At 41.4% G+C, this 18458-nt stretch overlaps 2 protein-coding genes across 2 annotated transcripts; one reads left to right on the top strand and one right to left on the bottom strand.

The window, feature by feature from the left end:
- Positions 1-3883: 3883 nt before the first annotated feature.
- Positions 3884-4999, bottom strand: LOC114315046 (uncharacterized). The gene has a single exon (XM_028261616.2). The coding sequence runs from the start codon at positions 4997-4999 to the stop codon at positions 3884-3886; it is 1116 nt and encodes a 371-aa protein (XP_028117417.2).
- A 530-nt stretch (positions 5000-5529) lies between these two features.
- LOC114265219 (uncharacterized) lies at positions 5530-11797 on the top strand. Its single transcript, XM_082900959.1, has 5 exons — positions 5530-7421; positions 7505-11159; positions 11247-11333; positions 11436-11610; positions 11688-11797. The coding sequence occupies exons 1-5, from the start codon at positions 5530-5532 to the stop codon at positions 11795-11797; spliced, it is 5919 nt and encodes a 1972-aa protein (XP_082757085.1).
- Positions 11798-18458: the final 6661 nt, after the last annotated feature.

Raw genomic sequence — 18458 nt, 5'->3', positions numbered from 1 at the left:
TTGAAAATCTGCTCAGATATTTCCTTTGGTCTGGGACGGAGCTGAAAAAGCATAGTGCTAAAATTGCTTGGAAGCATATTTGCGAAAAAAAAAATGAGGGTGGGCTTGGTTTTAAGGATATGGAGGTTTGGAATAAAGCGGCTATAGCCAAACATGTTTGGTATTTGTTTTCGGGTGGGGAATGTTCAATGTGGTGTCAATGGGTTAAGTCCTACTTACTTAAGGGTAAGAGTTTTTGGGGTATTAAGATGCCCAGTGATCCATCCTGGGTTTGGAGGAAACTTTTATCGCTTAGGGATTTAATCTTCCCTATTATCAAATTCAAACTTGGTAATGGTGAAACTGTGTTCCTCTGGCATGATAACTGGCACCCCTTTGGTTCGCTCTTGCTTCGGTATGGTCCTAGGATTTTGTATGATACCAACCTTCCTGACAATTCTAAGGTTAGTTCAATTATCTCAAATGATTCTTGGAACTGGCCTTTTCCTATCTCTTGGGAGATACAGGAATGGATTGCTGCCACTCCTCCTTCTCTTAAACCTTCCCTTGATTCCCCTGATATTCATGTGTGGAGTTTGACTGCTGATGGCTCTTTTTCTATTCACTCTGCTTGGGAATGTTGGAGGGACAAGGGTCCAAAGGTTACTTGGTCTAATCTCATTTGGGGTCCGCCTGTTATCCCTAGGGTTAGTTTCATTGTGTGGTTGGCTATCCATGAGAGACTTAACACTGGGGATAGACTCCAAATCTTTGGTCTTCTTACGAGCCCTAGCTGCCCTTTATGTTGTGCTCCTGAGGAAAACCATTCCCATCTGTTCTTTAGGTGTCTCTACTCCTCTAGGATTTGGGCTGTTATCCAAGCTAAGTGTAATTCCCATTGGCCTTCTTTGCCCTGGTTGGAACTTGTTGAGTTTGCTACTAAATCCATCAATGGTAAATCTCTGAAATTTGTGATTATGAAACTCTCTTTTCTCTGCACTATCTACCACATTTGAATGGAGAGAAATAGTAGAATCTTTAGTAAGGTTTTCAAACCTAAAGAGGTTGTCACTAACTCTATCATCCAAATGGTTAGGGGTAGACTCCTTTCTATGGAAAATGTGAAAGCTTATGCAGGTGACAACTGGTATTTGGAACAATGGAACCTACCTTCTAAAATCCTGTTGCAGTACAGTTCCTCTTGTAAATGTGGGTTGAGTGGGGGGAGGAAGTACATATATTTTAGACTAACATGTACTATATATTATATATATTTTTGTGCAGGTTTATGGAATTTCAAGTACATTGTTCAGCTGGCTGGAATGAGAGAGCACGGAATATGTGGGCCGAGTGATGGGAGATCTTACATTGAGTGGAGAGCTCTCTTTTATTGTGGGTCGAGTGAGGGGAGGTCCTATACTGAATGCTTGTTGTTTCTTCTTCTGTATGACTCAATATATTGTTATGGAAATTCCTCTCTATTACATGTTGAACAGGTTAAGCAGCAACTTGTAAGGTGGGATTGCTCCTGGCAGTTCCTTTCGGATGGTTACTGGATTTGGGCTTTGGCTGCAAGAAGTTTGCTGTTGGTGACTATCTCTGGGCATTGGCAGCAATCTGTGCCGGGGTTTGCCTGGTGGTGTGAAGGTGGCTGCAATCAGCGCCCCTCTTTGGCGTTGTACGCTGTGTGGATTTGCTCTTCGGTGATGGCTGCAAGTTGCGCCTTGCCTAGGCATTTTAGTGGGTTCATAAACTATCTTCATTTCTTTTATTTCTCTCTTGCTGTGGAGGAGTGGTGGCTGATTGCTGTTCAGATTTGGGTGGCAGTTGGCAGGGTGTGTATGTACCATGGTGATGGCTGCTTCAAGCGCCTTGCTATGCTACAAGTGGGAGCTAATCAGTGGTCTTTCTTTTTATTTTTATTTGTACACAGTTGTAGTTTGCAGTTTGCCTACTCCTACGGGTTGTGTAGGAGGTTTCATGTGTACTTTGGTGTCTTGTGTAACAGGTTTTTTGAGCAATTCGGTAAGATGGGCCCCTCTTGGTTCATCACTTCGGTTTGCTTGGGTTACTATTTTTGTATTATATTTATTTTGTTACAGGTGCCTATCCCTACGGGTTGTGTAGGGAGGTTTTGTGGGTGTGATGGTGCCCATCCCTACGGGTTGTGTAGGGAGTTTTGGACTGTTGTAGTGGTGCTTGTTGGTTGCTGGTTTTGTCTTTTGTACAAGGTCCCCTATTCATCATAGGATATGGCCTTTGTACAGTTCGATTGGCTAAGTTTTCTTTTGGCTCTCCTAATTTTCGGATGTAGCTCCTAGGCTTGGTCTAGTGTTTTTGTTTGTGTTTTTTTTGGGCTTCGGTGTCTGTGGGCTGAGGCTCGTGTTGTTTTTCTGTTGTTAGGGCCTGGGGTATGCCCCTTATATTTTTGTAAATCTTTCTGTTTTATATTATTTCTTATTCACCCAAAAAAAAACTTGGCCACTTAAGCTAATGAAATTATTAGTTGCCTAACCAAATTAGTTCCTAGAACGAAAGACAGATGGATGGACAAGTACAGAGAGAGTTAGAGAGAAACTTTCTTTTTGAGAGTTAGAAGAGAAGGTTAGAGAAAAGAAAGGGAAATAGGATGATAATTAAAGTTTTAAAATCTATTTATGCTTTATTTGTTGGGTACCCTGCAGTTATGGGTTATGTTAATTTGTTATTTTGTATTTATTTTATTTGTAATAGTTTCCCCCCTCCTTTGGGGGGCAGCATGAGATTCTTTCTATTTTTTTTTTGGGTGAATAAGAAATAAATAAACAGGAAAATTTACACAAATACAAGGGGCATCCCCCAAGCCCTAACACAAACTACAACAAAGACACCCAAACTGAAAAGGAAACAAAAATCTACCAACCCACTAGACCGGGAACACACGCAGCCAATACAACTAAGCAGAACATAATAATTGTTCAAAACCCATGTCCCCACAACAGACAGGGGTCTTGCACAAATACAACACCAGCCCAGCAGTTGCACCGAACTGGGGTAATACAAGGACCAACAAAACACCAGCCTAGTACTTAGTCTCAAACAAGGCCAGAACTAAAGACAAAACAGCCCACAGAGGGGACAAAATTATGGTATACAAAATTACAAACACACTATACGGGTATATGTACAGACAGAAATGAAAACAGCTTTTGAACCCACTGAGATGCCTAGGCAAGGCGCAACTTGCAGCCATCACCAAAGAGCATATCCACACAGCGTACAACGTCAAATAGAGACGCTGGTTGCCGTCACCGTCACACCACCAGGCAATACCAGGCACAGATTGCTGCCAACGCCCAAAAGCAGTCACCAACAGCAGGCTACTTGCAGCCACAGCCCAATAACAAGCCCAACAACAATCCGAAAGAAACTGCCAGGAGCAATCCCACCTTACAAGTTGCTGCTTAACCTGTTCAACAGATAATAGAAAGGAGTTGCCATAATAATATATTGAGTCATAAAGAAGAAGAAACCACAAGCACTCAGTATAGGACCTCCCCTCACTCAACCCACAAGAAAGGAGAGCTCTCTACTCAATGTAATATCTCCCATCACTCGGCTTACAAATCTCGTGCTCACTTATTCCAGCCAGCTGAACAATGTACTTGAGAATTCCATGAACCTGCACAATATATATCTATATATATAATATATGGCACAAGTTAGAAAATATATGTATTTCCTCCCCCCACTCAACCCACATTTACAATAGTATCTGTATTGGCTCACATCCCTCAACCCTCCCTTCATAGGCTCCAGATATTGTAAACATTTGGGGTCCATAATAGCTGATAGAATCTGAGAATAAAAACCATCTGCAAAACAGCACCCTTTGTTAGACAAAACACTCCATATCTGCTCACCATCACTCAACCCTCAATGTAGGATAACTCACACCACTCAAATTCCTTTCAACTGCAGCAGTTTGGGACTGCAACAGGATTTTAGAGGGTAGGTTCCGTTGTTCCAAATACCAGTTGTCACCTGCATAAGCTTTCACATTTTCCATAGAAAGGAGTCTATCCCTGACCATTTGGATGATAGAGTTAGTGACAACCTCTTCAGGTTTGAAAACCTTACTAAAGATTCTACTATTTCTCTCCATCCAAATGTGGTAGATAGTGCAGAGAAAAGAGAGTTTCAAAATCACAGATTTCAGAGATTTACCATTGATGGATTTAGTAGCAAACTCAACAAGTTCCAACCCGGGCAGAGAAGGCCAGTGGGAATTACATTTAGCTTGGATAACAGCCCAAATCCTAGAGGAATAGAGACACCCAAAGAACAAATGGGAGTGGTTCTCCTCAGGAGCACAACATAAAGGGCAGCTAGGGCTAGTAAGGAGACCAAAGATTTGGAGCCTATCCCCGGTGTTAAGTCTCTCATGAATAGCCAGCCACACAATGAAACTAACCCTAGGGATAACAGGAGGACCCCAAATAAGATTAGACCAAGTAACCTTTGGGCCCTTGTCCCTCCAACATTCCCAAGCAGAGTGGATAGAAAAAGAGCCATCAGCAGTCAAGCTCCACACAGGAATATCAGGGGAATCAAGGGAAGGTTTAAGAGAAGGAGGAGTGGCTGCAATCCATTCCTGTATCTCCCAAGAGTTAGGAAAAGGCCAATTCCAAGAATCATTTGAGATAATAGAACTAACCTTAGAACTATCAGGAAGGTTCGTATCATACAAAATCCTAGGACCATACCGAAGCAGAAGCGAACCAAAGGGGTGCCAGTTATCATACCAGAGGAACACATTTCCACCATTACCAAGTTTGAATTTGATAAGGGGGAAAATTAAATCCCTAAGTGACAATAGTTTCCTCCAAACCCAGGAGGGATCACTGGGCACCTTAATACCCCAAAAACTCTTACCCTTAAGTAAGTATGACTTAACCCATTGACACCACATAGAACATTCCCCACCCGAAAACAAATACCAAACATGTTTGGCTATAGCCGCTTTATTCCAAACCTCCATATCCTTAAAACCAAGCCCACCCTCATCTTTTTTTTTACAAATTTGCTTCCAACCAATTTAAGCACTATGTTTTTTCAGCTCCGTCCCAGACCAAAGGAAAGATCTGAGAAGATTTTCTATGTCGCGGATAACCCTCTTAGGGAGAATAAAAATGGAGGACCAATAAACTTGCATCAAAAAAAGAATAGACTGGATGAGTTGGGCTCTTCCAGCATAAGATAGCAATTTATTGGTCCATCTTTTAATCCTTTTAGTCATCCTATCAACCAAAGTTTGGCAATCAGACGCTCTAAGCTTAGTGGTGATCAAAGGCACACCCAAGTATTTCACAGGGAGGGAGCCCTCAGTGAATTTGGCAATGTGCAAAATATTAGCTTTAAGCTCACTACTACACCCGGAAAAATAAATATTACTCTTATTAGGATTAGGAGTGAGACCGGAAGAGCTAAAAGAGAAAGTTAGAAGAATCATGGGTTAGAGAGAGAAGCTCTGACATCTCTCTAGAAAACAAAATATCTCATTGATTTACGATGTCCGGAGTTAATGCTATCCCTAATGAGTTAAATGCAAAAGTTAATGATCCCATCTGTTCCGTAGGATCTGGCCTCGTAAAAGATAGTATTCGTTTGGGAGATCTTGAGTTGGAAACACAAAGAACATCTGTGTTCAAAACCATGGATACGTCTGCAGCAAAAATGGTCAGTTCACCCTCTCTAAGTGGGAATATTGTATCTAGCGCAGAGCATGGAGATGCAGTGGTGTGTACTTCGGGATTGAGGAACTCAGATCTGTTGGGTACATATGTAACAGGGCAAATCGATTTGGCTGCGAGGGCTCGAGAGCGATCTGAAGGGGTTGAAGGGGTAGAGCGAACCGTGATTACTCAGATCGGTGTTGATGAGGTTACTCAGGGTAATACAGATCGTTTGGAAAAGCTTAAAGCCCCAATGATCTTAGCTTCAGAGAAGGAAGGTGGAGAGGTCTTTCCTTCGACTCCGATGGGTCAGACCTCTAACCCTAGATGGTCAGAAAGTGCTGACAACGAAGACTACAGATTTCAAAATCTTCCTGACAGCCTTGATGTTACTAGAATCAGAGGAGAAGGGAGGAGTCGTCCAACTCTCGATGTCTTGCCTGTGGGTAATGATTCGGAAAATCTTACTGTGAATGTTCCCAACCAGTCTGGTGGTCGAGGAAGGGGCGGAGAAAGTTACCGAGGGGCGAGAGGGGGTCGAGGGGGTAATGGAGACAGGAGCTCCTCTGATGTTGTGGGGCCTAATCAGCCTCAGCAGAGATCGTGGGCCAACGTGGCTGCGGCACCAACTCAATCTAATATCAAACTAAGGTATATTCCCCCTACTCAGATTGATGATGCTGTTGTGGTTAATATGCCCCGGAGATCAGATCGTCTGGAGAAATGGGACTCATGTTTGGTAGGCTATTTCATAGATAAGGGTGTAGGTTACAATTACCTTCGTAACAGTGCCTTTGGGTTGTGGAAAAACAAAGGCCTTAAGGAAGTTTTAACCAACGGGGATGGTTTTATGTTCTTTATTTTTGATTCCCCGAACTGTTGCAGGGAGGTGCTTGAAGAGGGGCCGTGGTATATTGGTGGTTATTTACTCATTCTAAAACAATGGAAAAGGATGATGAAGTTAGCCAAGGAAAAATCCACCAAGATTCCGATTTGGGTTAAGTTTTTTAACATCCCACTGGAGTACTGGGACCCGGATGGGCTTAGTAGGATTGCTAGTGCTATTGGCAGTCCTCTTTGTATGGATCAACTCACAGCTAGAGGGTCCAGGGTGGCTTTTGCAAGGGTGTGCATTGAGATAGAGGCTACCGCCAAACTTCCTACCTATTTCCAGATTCGCTGTGATGATGAAGCAGTCCTGATCCGTGTTGAATACCAAGGCTTGCCTTCCATCTGCCAACACTGCCAAATTTTTGGTCACGATACTCAGAAGTGTGTATCTAAACAGGTGGCGCACCTAATTGCTCTCCAAAAGAACTCTGAGGAAGCTGTTGAGGTGCCGGAAGAGGAATGGACTACTGTCCAAGCCAAAGGGAAGAGGAAAGTGGGGGATCCGAATCCTGAAAGTGTGGATGTTCCCAGTCTGGTGCCTGATGTTCCAACAACAACCATTCCAGTAGTGGAAAATCCTATCCCAACAGTGGCAGTGAGTTCATCAGAGGAGGAGTTAGAGACGCCAGTGAAGGAAGCTAAAATGTTTCATAATAGTGTTATGGAATTGACTAAAACGGTGCTCCCACAGGCCGCAGAACTCTTGGAGGCAGTGATTGCTGATACCATGCCAGCTACGGTGCGTTCATCAGGGGCTACTCAAGTCCCAAAAACTCAGCATGTTCAAGGTAGCAAATCCTCTGGCAAAGGTAATAGCAGTCAGAGGAAAAAGAAGAAGTAACTGCTGTTGCAGTTGGTTGTGGGATGTACTTTTTGTTTTTGTTTCCAATGACTTTTAAAATTGCTTCTTGGAATGTTAGAGGGTTGAATGATCCTTCTAAACATAAAGATCTTAAAAAATTTGTGCTTAATGAAGATATCCAAGTCATTGGTGTTTTGGAGACCAAAATTAGCCAATATAATGAAAATAAGATTTTTAATAACTGTTTTGAAAATTGGTCCTTTTTGTCTAACTCCCAACCAACTGAATCTGGTAGGGTGTGGGTGTGTTGGAACAGTGAAACTTGTGATGTCAAACTGTGCTCGATGTCTAACCAACACATCTTTTGTGAAGTTCTGCTTCGTGCCACTAAAGCCAGTATTTTTGCAACATTTGTTTATGCTGATAATAAACATACTGTGAGGAAAACATTTTTTGAAAAAATGGTTCACATCTCCCATGTCAAGTCCAATTCCCCTTGTATTTTCCTGGGTGATTTCAATGCCATAAGATATCGCCAGGAAAAAATAGGGGGCTCTTCGGTTTGGTCTAATGACAATGAAGAATTTAACACATGTATTAACTCAGCTGATTTGACTGATCTCTCGTATGGTGGTTGTCAATTTACTTGGGCTAATAAAAGAGCTGATGGTGACTATATTGCTACTAAAATTGATAGGGTGTTAGTTAATGAGGACTGGCTGGTCAAATACCCTAAATCCAGTGCTTCTTTTCTTCCATCTGGTATTTCTGACCACTCACCTGCTGTTGTTAATATAAATGAGACCAAAACTTCTTTTAAAAAACCTTTCAAATTTTTTGATTTTTGGTCTAAGCATCCTGATTTTCTGAATTGTGTGTCTACTACCTGGGATCAATTTATTAGAGGTGTTCCGATGTTTAGGGTCTGTAAAAAGCTGAAACAACTTAAAACGGCCCTCAAGCTGTTGAATAAAAAGGATTACAGTGACATTTCTGTTAGAGTTCAAGTTTCGAAAGCTATTCTGGAATCAATCCAGATCAAGCTTGATAAAGATCCTCTGAATTGTGGCCTCCAGATTCAGGAGAGGGAGGAGTATAAGAAGTATCTGGGCCTTAGCAAGGTGGAGGAGAGTCTTGCTCTTCAAAAATCCAGGATTCAATGGCTTAATTTGGGGGACAGGAATAGCAGCTTCTTCTTTAGGTCGGTGAGGAGTAATACTAATAGGGGTAAAATCTTGAGTGTTGAGTTGGGGAATGGTGATAGGATTACGGAGATCAGTGGCATTCACACTGCTTTTGTTCAGTTTTATACCAACCTCTTTGGCTCTCCCTTTGCGGACCAGTATAATGGCATTGATAGGATCAATTCTTTGGTGAAAACTAGAGTTTCTGTGTCTCAGTATGCTATGCTTGCTATGCCTATCTCTGATGCTGAGATTAAGGATGTTTTTTGGTCCCTTAAGCCTAACAAGGCCCCGGGACCTAATGGGTATTCGGTGGGTTTTTTCAAGAGCTCTTGGGATATTGTGGGCAAGGAGGTCACCCTTGCTATAAGATCCTTTTTTGAAACTGGTAAACTTCTCTCGGAGGTTAATAGTACGATTATAGCTCTCATTCCTAAAGTCCCTAACCCCACGAAGGTTGGGGACTATAGGCCTATCTCCTGTTGCAACACAATCTATAAGTGCATAGCCAAGATCATTGCCAATAGAGTTAAGATTGTTCTTCCGGATCTGGTAGATCCTGTGCAATCAGCTTTTGTCCAGGGTAGACGGATCTCGGATAACATCTTCTTGTCTCAGGAGATAATGAGGGGTTATCATAGAAATTCTAAAATTCCCAAGTGTGCTATGAAAGTGGACAGTATGAAAGCCTATGATAATGTCAGGTGGGAGTTCATTCTTGACATCTTGTCAGCTATGAACTTTCCCCCTTGTATGATTATGTGGATCAAGGCTTGTATGACGAGTCCTTCTTTCTCAATCTGCATTAATGGGAGTCTCCATGGGTATTTCAAAGGGGCTAGGGGGCTTAGACAAGGTGATCCAATGTCACCCTACTTGTTTGTTTTGGCTATGGAAATCTTAGCTAGAATTTTGGCTGAAAAAGCTTGTGATCTCCTCTTCAAGTTCCATTGGAGGTGTGATAAGACCAAAATCGTCAATCTTTGCTTTGCTGATGATCTCATGATTTTTAGTAAAGGTGATACTGCCACTGTCAACCTTATCATGCAAGGCCTTGAGGAGTTTAGACAATTGTCTGGTCTCACCCCTAGTCCTAGTAAGTGTAATATATTCTTCTCGGGGTGTAATAGGGAGCTTAAAAATGACATTCTTCGCATTTCCAAGTTTACTGAGGGCACTCTTCCGGTGAAATACTTGGGTGTGCCCTTGATCACTACGAAGCTTAAGGCTACTGATTGTAAGATCCTGGTTGAGAGAATCATCAAGAGGATTAAGAGCTGGACCAATAGACTTCTTTCCTATGCGGGTAGAGCTCAACTTATCCAGACTATCCTTTTCTCCATGCAAGTCTATTGGTCCTCACTTTTTATCCTCCCTAAGAAGGTGATTAGAGAGATTGATAGCATTTTGAGAGCTTTTCTTTGGTCGGGTGTTGATTTGAAGATGCATAGTGCTAAAATTGCTTGGAATAATGTCTGTAAGCCTAAAGGTGAAGGGGGCTTAGGGTTTAAGGAGATGGGGGTCTGGAATAGGGCGGCTATCACCAAGCATGTTTGGTTCTTGTTTTCTGGAGGGGAAGGATCTATGTGGTGCCAATGGGTTAAGTCTTACTTACTTAAGGGTAAGAGCTTTTGGCATGTTAAGATGCCTAGTGACCCCTCATGGGTTTGGAGGAAAATTCTGTCTATTAGGAAAAATATCTTCCCTCTTATCAAGTTTAAAATTGGTAATGGGGAGAAGGTGTTTCTGTGGTTTGACAATTGGCATCCTTTGGGTTCTTTATGGGACAGATTTGGGCATAGGATTATGTACGACACGGGTCTTTCTTTCGAGTCTAAAGTTAGTGCTGTCATATCTAATAATGATTGGAGATGGCCTATTGACAACTCTTGGGAGATCAAGGAGTGGATCTCTTCCACTCCTCTGGAGCTTAAACCAAATAAGGATATCCAGGATTGTCCTGTCTGGAACTTGACTGTGGATGGGGATTTTACCATACAATCTGCGTGGAATTGTTGGAGGGAAAAGGGTACTAAAGTGCCTTGGGCTAATCTTGTTTGGGGGCATCCGTCCATTCCTAGGGTCAGCTTTGTAGTCTGGATGGCTATTCACGAGAGATTAAACACGGGGGATAGGTTGCATCTATTCGGCCTTGTCCCTAATTCTATCTGCCCCCTCTGTCATGGTCTTGAGGAGAATCACTCCCATCTGTTCTTCAGGTGTGTGTATTCTTCTAGGATCTGGGGTGCCATTCAGGTTAAGTGTAACATTAGCTGGCCCCAATTAACCTGGCTGGAGTACGTGGTCTATGCTACTAAGTCCACCAGAGGCAAAGCCCTGAAGTCTTCTCTTACTAAACTATCCTTTCTATGCACTGTCTATCAGATCTGGATTGAGAGGAATAGAAGGATTTTTAGCAAGGAGTTTAAACCTGAAAAAATTGTGACTAACCTTATTGTCCAGATGGTTAGAGGTAGGATGCTTTCTATGTATAATCTGGCTAACTCTGCAGGTGATGATTGGTATCTATCTCAATGGAATCTACCTGCAACAATTATGAAGCAGCCCCAGGACAACAATGCTGGGAGTGTAATGAGCGGGGACAGTTTACCTATATTGAGGGTTGAGTGAGGGGAGCATATATTGAGGGATTTCTAATTGGTTACTCTTTTGCAGATTTATGTCATGAATGCTTGTTCCAATTGGATGAAGTCTTCATACTCTCTAACATGTTCGGCTACAGTTATATGTGGGCCGAGTGGAGTGAGCCAGAATAATTTCATTTTATCTTGTGGGTTGAGAGATGTGAGGCTACTCACCATCATATTTCTAACTGTTTTTCTATATTCTAACTTTTATGTACAGGTTGAGGAAGCGCCCTTATACAGCAAATCAGTTGAGATAATGAGTGAGTTTGAGAGATGTGGGCCTAGTGAAGAGAGGACATATACTGTGTGGAGTGTTGTTATTAGATGTGGGCCGAGTGATGGGACGTCTCATATTCCCAGATTTATGTTCCTCCTTCTCTATGATGTCTCATGTAATATTGGCACTTACTATCTAGTTCTCTTTGGGCAGGTGAAATATAAAACTGTCTGGTGGGTTTGTTACTGGCAGTCTCCTTTGTACTGTCATTGGGACTGTTATTGGACTCCGACTACAAGTTGGATGCTGTTGGGGAAGGCTCTTGGGCGTTGGCAACAAGATGTGCCTGCTATCGAATTTAGTGTTGACTGGTGGTGTGGAGGTGGCTGCAACCTGCGCCCCTCGGGGAAGCTATATGCTGTGTGGAGATGCTTTTCGGTGATGGCAGCACGGTGCGCCTTACCTTGGCACTTCAGTGGGTTCATAAGCTGTTTTAAATTCTGCTTGTATATATATCTGTATGGTGGGACTTTTATTATTGTGTATTGTAACGCTGTCCCCTTTTTTTTGGGTTCTTTGTTTATTAGATCTGGATGTGTTTAAGCTTAAGATAAGGGGTGTTTTTTTTGGTTTTCACGGGGATCTTTGTATTATCTCAGTTCGGTGCTTCTTTGTAACGGTGTAGATCTTGTGCAAGCTCCCTATCTGCTGTGGGATATGGTTCTTGAACAAGTCTTTTGTGCTTAGTTGCTCTGGCTGTTTAGAGTTCCTTGTTTTTTGTGGTTGGCTTGCCTTTCTGGTGCCAGTTGTTTGTTTGGTCGTTGTCGTTGTAGTTTGGGGTAGGGCCTGGGGTATGCCCCTTGTAATCGTGTAAATTTTCTTGTTTTATTTATTTCTTACTTACCCAAAAAAGGAGTGAGACCGGACAATTTCCTGAATTCCTCCAAACCTTGCATGATGAGACTAACAGTCCCCGGATCCCCTCTACAGAAGATCATAAGGTCATCAGCAAAACACAAATTAACAATTTTAGTCTTCTCACATCTCCAATGGAACTTAAAAAGAGGGTTTCTAGATTTTTCAGCAAGAATTCTAGCCAAAACCTCCATAGCCAAGACAAAAAGATAAGGGGACATAGGGTCTCCTTGCCTAAGCCCCCTAGCCCCTTTAAAATACCCATGAAGACTACCATTAACACAAATGGAGAAGGAAGGACTAGTCATACAAGCTCTAATCCAATTTATCATGCAAGGAGGAAAGTCCATAGCAGTGAGGATATCAATAATAAACTCCCATCTCACAGTATCGTAGGCTTTCATGATGTCCACCTTCATAGCGCACTTCGGAGTTTTAGAACTCCGGTGGTAACCCCTCATAATCTCTTGGGACAGAAAGATGTTGTCTGAGATTCTTCTACCTTGGACAAAAGCAGATTGCACAGGATCAATCAGATCAGGAAGCACCAATTTGACTCTGTTAGCTATTATCTTGGCAATGCATTTATAGATGGTATTACAGCAAGAAATAGGCCTATAGTCACCAACATTCGTAGGATTAGGAATTTTAGGAATAAGAGCAATGATGGTGCTATTTATCTCCGAGAGGAGTTTACCAGAGTAAAAAAATGACTTAATGGCAAGAGTAACCTCCTTCCCAACAATATCCCAAGAGCTTTTGAAGAAACCAGCTGAATACCCATCAGGGCCAGGAGCTTTATTGGCTTTAAGAGACCAAAAAACCTCCTTGATTTCAACATCCGAAACAGGTTTAGCTAAAAGAGCCGATTGAGAATTAGAAACCTTTTTATTCACCAGCGATTTGATACGCTCAAGACCATTGTACTCCCCCAAGATAGGGGTACCAAACAGCTTGGTATAGAACTGGACAAAAGTATCATGAATATCAGTATACTTAGTGGACCTAGAACCATCCTCCATAACCACACTCATGATTTTACCTCTATTAATATTACTCTTAACAGACCTAAAGAAGAAGCTGCTATTCCTATCCCCCAGACCAAGCCATTGGACTCTGGATTTTTGAAGAGCAAGGCACTCTTCCAAATTGCTAAGCTCAATGTATCTTTTCAACTCCTCTCTCTCCACAGATTGAAGCCCACAGTTCAAAGGATCCTTATCAAGCTTAATTTGAGCAAGATCCAAACTAGCCTTAGAGATAAGGACACGAGTGGATAGATCACTAAAATCTTTTTTATTAAGAAGCTTAAGACTGACTTTGAGTTGTCTCAGCTTCTGACAAATTCTGAACATAGGGACACCACGAATATATTGAAACCAGGTATTAGAAACAGTGCTAAGAAAATCTGGGTGTTGAGACCAGAAGTCAAAGTATTTGAAAGGTTTCTTAAAGGAGCTACTGTTAACACTAATGTTGACCACAACAGAAGAGTGATCAGAGATACCAGCCGGGAGAAAAGTAGCCGTAGACTCAGGAAACTTATCCAGCCAGGCCTCATTAACCAGGACTCTGTCAATCTTGGTCGCTATGAAAGCTCCCGCACTCCTTTTATTAGCCCATGTGAATTGGCATCCACCATAAGATAGATCAGCCAATTCAGATGCGTTAATATAAGTATTAAACTCCTCATTTTCAGAAGTCCAGCTAGGAGAACCCCCAATTTTTTCCTGTTGGTACCTTATAGCATTAAAATCACTCAAAAAAATACAAGGAACTTTGGATTTAGCACGGGAGATATTAAACATTGTATCAAAAAATACCTTCCTCAAAACGTGCTTATTTGTAGCATAGACAAAAACAACAAAAAAATATTCATTGTTCCAGCACACCCAGACTCTCCCAGTTTCAGTTGGTTGTGAATTGGAGAGCATAGACCATTTACCAAAGCATTTTTCACAAATTTTCCTCTCATTGGTTTGCTTTATTTTAGTTTCCAAAACTCCCATGACATGAAAATTTTCTTTAGACACAAAATTCTTAACTTCTTTTTGTTTAGAGGGATCATTCAATCCTCTAACATTCCATGAAGCAATTTTAACAGTCATTGGGATACAAAAAGGAGAGATGACAAAAACCACAACCAACTGAAACTGGTTACTTCTTCTTCTTCCTCTGGCTGCTGCTTCCCTTGCCAGAGGACTTGTTCGTTATATTCTGGTTCACCTGAGCTACAGTAGGGGACTTCTTTACCTCCTTCAGAGCTGACTCTAACATTTCAGTAGCATTAGGTATAACCAGCTTTGTAATCTCGAAAATCTTCTTTTGAAATATATCCACATCACTACTGTCAGAACTTACTTCTTCCACAGAGGAGCTCTTCTCGGCCGGATCCTCCTGTAACACTTGATTATGAGTTGAAACAGCCAAAGGCTCTACAGCTGAGGTAGGTATGGGCTCCGTATCTGAAGGGATTTCAGGGGACTCCACCACTTCAGGTATAGTCTCTAACTCAGGATCCCCCACCTTCCTTTTACCCTTAGCTTGAACAGTTGTCCAACCTTCTTCCTGAGGATTAACATTCTCTTCGGTTACCTTCTGCAAGGAGATCAACTGGGCCACTTGTTTGGAAACACACTTCTCAGTACTATGTCCAAAGATCTGACAGTGTTGACAAACAGAAGGCAGTCCCTGATATTCAGCTTTAATTAAGACTGCATCATCACCACACCTGATTTGGAAATAAGAGAGCAACTTTGATGTAGCTTCTATCTCCACACAGATTCTAGCAAAAGCCACTCTACTACCTCGAGCCGTAAGCTGATCCATAAAGAGGGGGTTGCCAATTGCACTAGCAATCCTGCTTAAGCCATCAGGGTCCCAGTATTCCAGGGGGACATTAAAAAATTTCACCCAAACTGGGATTTTAGTGGATTTCTCCTTGGCAAGCTTCATCATTCTCTTCCATTGTTTCAAGATGAGGAGGTAACCCCCAATATACCATGGGCCTCCCTCTAGAACGTCTCTACAGCACTTAGGGGTATCAAAAATGAAGAACATGAAACCATCCCCATTTGTAAGAACTTCCTTAAGGCCCTTAGCCTTCCACATCCCAAACGCACTGTTCCGAAGATAATTATACCCAACTCCTTTATCAATAAAATAGCCAATGAGGCAGGAATCCCATTTCTCCAAAGGGTCAAGTCTTGCTGGCATTTCTACCACAATACTATCTTCTACAGCAGTTAGAGGGACATACCTGAGCTTGATGTTTGATCGAGTAGATGCGGCAGTAACATTGGCCCATGATTGGTTTCCTTGATCCATTTGCTCTACAGTTCTGCTACCACTGGAGCCCCCGCGACCTCCTCTCCCACCCCGATAACTGCTTCCCCCCCTACCACCTCCCCCTTGAGTAGATTCTCCAAGAGGGATCTGGGTTTCAGAGATAGGAACCATATTTGGCTTGGCCCCCCCTGCTACGCGCGATCTCCAGACTATCGGGCAGATTCAGGAAGCTATTATTCTCTTCCTCGACGATTTCAAACCAACTCGTGCCAATCTCATTACCAATCGGCGTAGATGGTTCCTGACCAAGACCTGGGAGCATTGGAACCTTCATTTTATCCAAGCTCTGCACAGCATCCTTAGATCCGTCATTGATTGGGGATTTAGATAGGTCTAAACACACTAATTCCGAGAACGGAGCCGAAACACCCATCTCTTCAGAACGATTTGCCTCAACGTTGACTACCACTTCCTGGTTATGAGCCTCCGCACTTGGCAGATCAACCATCGGAATAACAACACTGAGATCTACGCTTGAGATACCCTCGCCACTAGGTGTAGACAGTTCTGCTTCAGAAGCCATCAAATCGTCACACAATGTCGTAAAACGATTCTTAGTAAACCCTAGATTCCGATTGACCAGACCAGATATCTTTACAGACTTACTCTTTGCATTTTCCCCCACCTCTCTATCATTAATGGTAGCATTTACTCCAGACATTGGCAATCAATGAGATATTGAACCCAGAGTTTTCTAGAGAGACGTCAGAGCTTCTCTCACTAATGTGTAAACTTTTGTCTTTGTATTACCTGGGGTATGCCCCTTGTAAATGTGTAAACTTTTGTCTTTAATTTATGACTTACCCACCCAAAAAAAAAAAGAGGATGATAATTAAAGCATATTCAAATTAATGCTTTTTGACAAGAGAATTGAACACTTAGACGATTTAGAAAACGTTAAATGAGTTGCTTATGCTAAACTAATATTGTTAAGTTACAATTACTCAGTAACTTCTTTTTCTTGGAGGCTAAGCAAGATTAGTTTGAGTTGAACTTGGCCAGTTAGTCTGATGAAACTATTAGTCGCCAAAGCTAATTAATTAGTTGCTAGAGCAAAAGAGAGAAGCACGGAGAAGGACGGAGAGAGTGAGAAAAAAACTTCCTTCTTGAGTGGTAAAAGAGAAATTTAGAGAGAAATAAATGTAAGGAAAATAGGATGAAAATTGAATCGAATTCAAATTGATCCTTTTGGACTTGACAATTGAACACTTAGCTGATTTACAAAACCTTAAATGAGTTGCTTAAGTAATCCTAATATCGTCAAGCTACAATTACTCTGCAAATTCTCTTTCATGGAGGTCAAGAAAAATTAGTTTGAGTTAAGTTTGGCCACTTAAGCTAATGAAGCTAGTAGTTGCCTAACTTAATTAGTTCGAGAACAAACGAGTGAAGGGAGGAGAATGACCGAGAGAGTTCAAGAGAAACATTGTTCTTGAGAGCTAGAGGAGAAAGTTAGATAAAAGAAAAGGAAATAGGATTAAAATTAAAGCGAGTTCAAATCATCCATTTGGACTTGAGAATTGAACATTTAGGTGATTTACGAATCCTTAAATGAGGTGCTTAAATTAATTATGAAACCTCAAATGAGGTGCTTAAGTTAAAACAATATCGTTAAGCTACAATTGCTCATTAGATTCTCTTTCTTGGAGGCTAAGCAAGATTAGTTTGAGTTAAACTTGACAACATAAGCCAATAAAACTATTAGTTGCCTAAGGTAATTATTTCCTAGAACAAAAGGGAGAAGCTTGGAGAAGGACGGATAGAGTTACGGAGAAACTTTCTTCTTGAGAATTAGAAGAAAAAGTAAGGGAAAATAAATGAAAATAGGAAGAAAATTAAAGAGAATTCAAATTTATCCTTTTGGACGTGAGAATTGAACACGTTGTTGGTTGAGAAAACATTAAATGAGTTTCTTAAGTTAAACTAATCTCGTTTAGTAAATTCTATTTTTTGGAGGCTAACCAAGATTAGTTTGAGTTAAACTTGGCCACTTAAGCTTCTATTAGTTGACTAACCAAATTAGTTCCCAGAACAAAAGAGAGATTAATGGAGAAGAATGAAGAGAGTTAGAAAGAAACTTTATTCTTGAGAGTTAGGAGAGAAGGTTAGAGAAAAGAAAGGGAAATAGGATGATAATTAACGCAAATTCAAATTAATGCTTTTATGCAGGAAAAATGAACACTTAGGCGATTTGGAAAACATTAAATGAGTTGCTGATGCTAAACTTATATTGTTAAGCTACAATTACTCAGTAACTTGTCTTTTCTTAGAGGCTAAGCAAAATTAGTTTGAGTTGAACTTGGCCAGTTAGTCTGATGAAACTATTAGTCGCCAAAGCTAATTAGTTCCTACAACAAAAGAGAGTAGCACGGAGAAGGATGAAGGACGAAGAGAGTGAGAAAAAAACTTCCTTCTTGAGTGGTAAAAGAGAAATTTAGAGAGAAAGAAAATGTAAGGGAAGTAGGATGAAAATTAAATCGAATTCAAATCGAACCTTTTGGACTTGGGAATTGAACACTTAGCTGATTTAATAATAATGAGTTGCTTAAGTAATCCTAATATCGTCAAGCTACAATTACTCAATAAATTCTCTTTCAAGGAGGCCAAGAAAAGTTAGTTTGGGTTAAGTTTGGCCCCTTAAGCTAATGAACCTATTAGTTGCCTAACCTAATTAGCTCGAGAACAAAAGAGAGAAGGGAGGAGAAGGACCGAGACTGTTCAAGAGAAACATTCTTCTTGAGAGCTAGAAGAGAAAGTTAG

Source organism: Camellia sinensis, chromosome 13 (assembly GCF_055761805.1).
Source record: "Camellia sinensis isolate YWXY chromosome 13, ASM5576180v1, whole genome shotgun sequence".
Taxonomy (NCBI): Eukaryota; Viridiplantae; Streptophyta; class Magnoliopsida; order Ericales; family Theaceae; genus Camellia; species Camellia sinensis.
Note: the sequence above shows the minus strand (reverse complement) of the source record. Positions and strands in the feature narration are given on the sequence as shown.

Bases quoted from the DNA above. Each gene is read 5' to 3' on its own strand.
- LOC114315046 (XM_028261616.2), bottom strand. From the start codon at position 4,999: ATGGAGGTTTGGAATAAAGCGGCTATAGCCAAACATGTTTGGTATTTG.
- LOC114265219 (XM_082900959.1), top strand. From the start codon at position 5,530: ATGTCCGGAGTTAATGCTATCCCTAATGAGTTAAATGCAAAAGTTAAT. The intron at 7,422-7,504 runs GTAACTGCTGTT...TTGGAATGTTAG, and splicing joins AGTCAGAGGAAAAAGAAGAA to AGGGTTGAATGATCCTTCTA. The intron at 11,334-11,435 runs GTGAGCCAGAAT...TTTTATGTACAG, and splicing joins TTATATGTGGGCCGAGTGGA to GTTGAGGAAGCGCCCTTATA.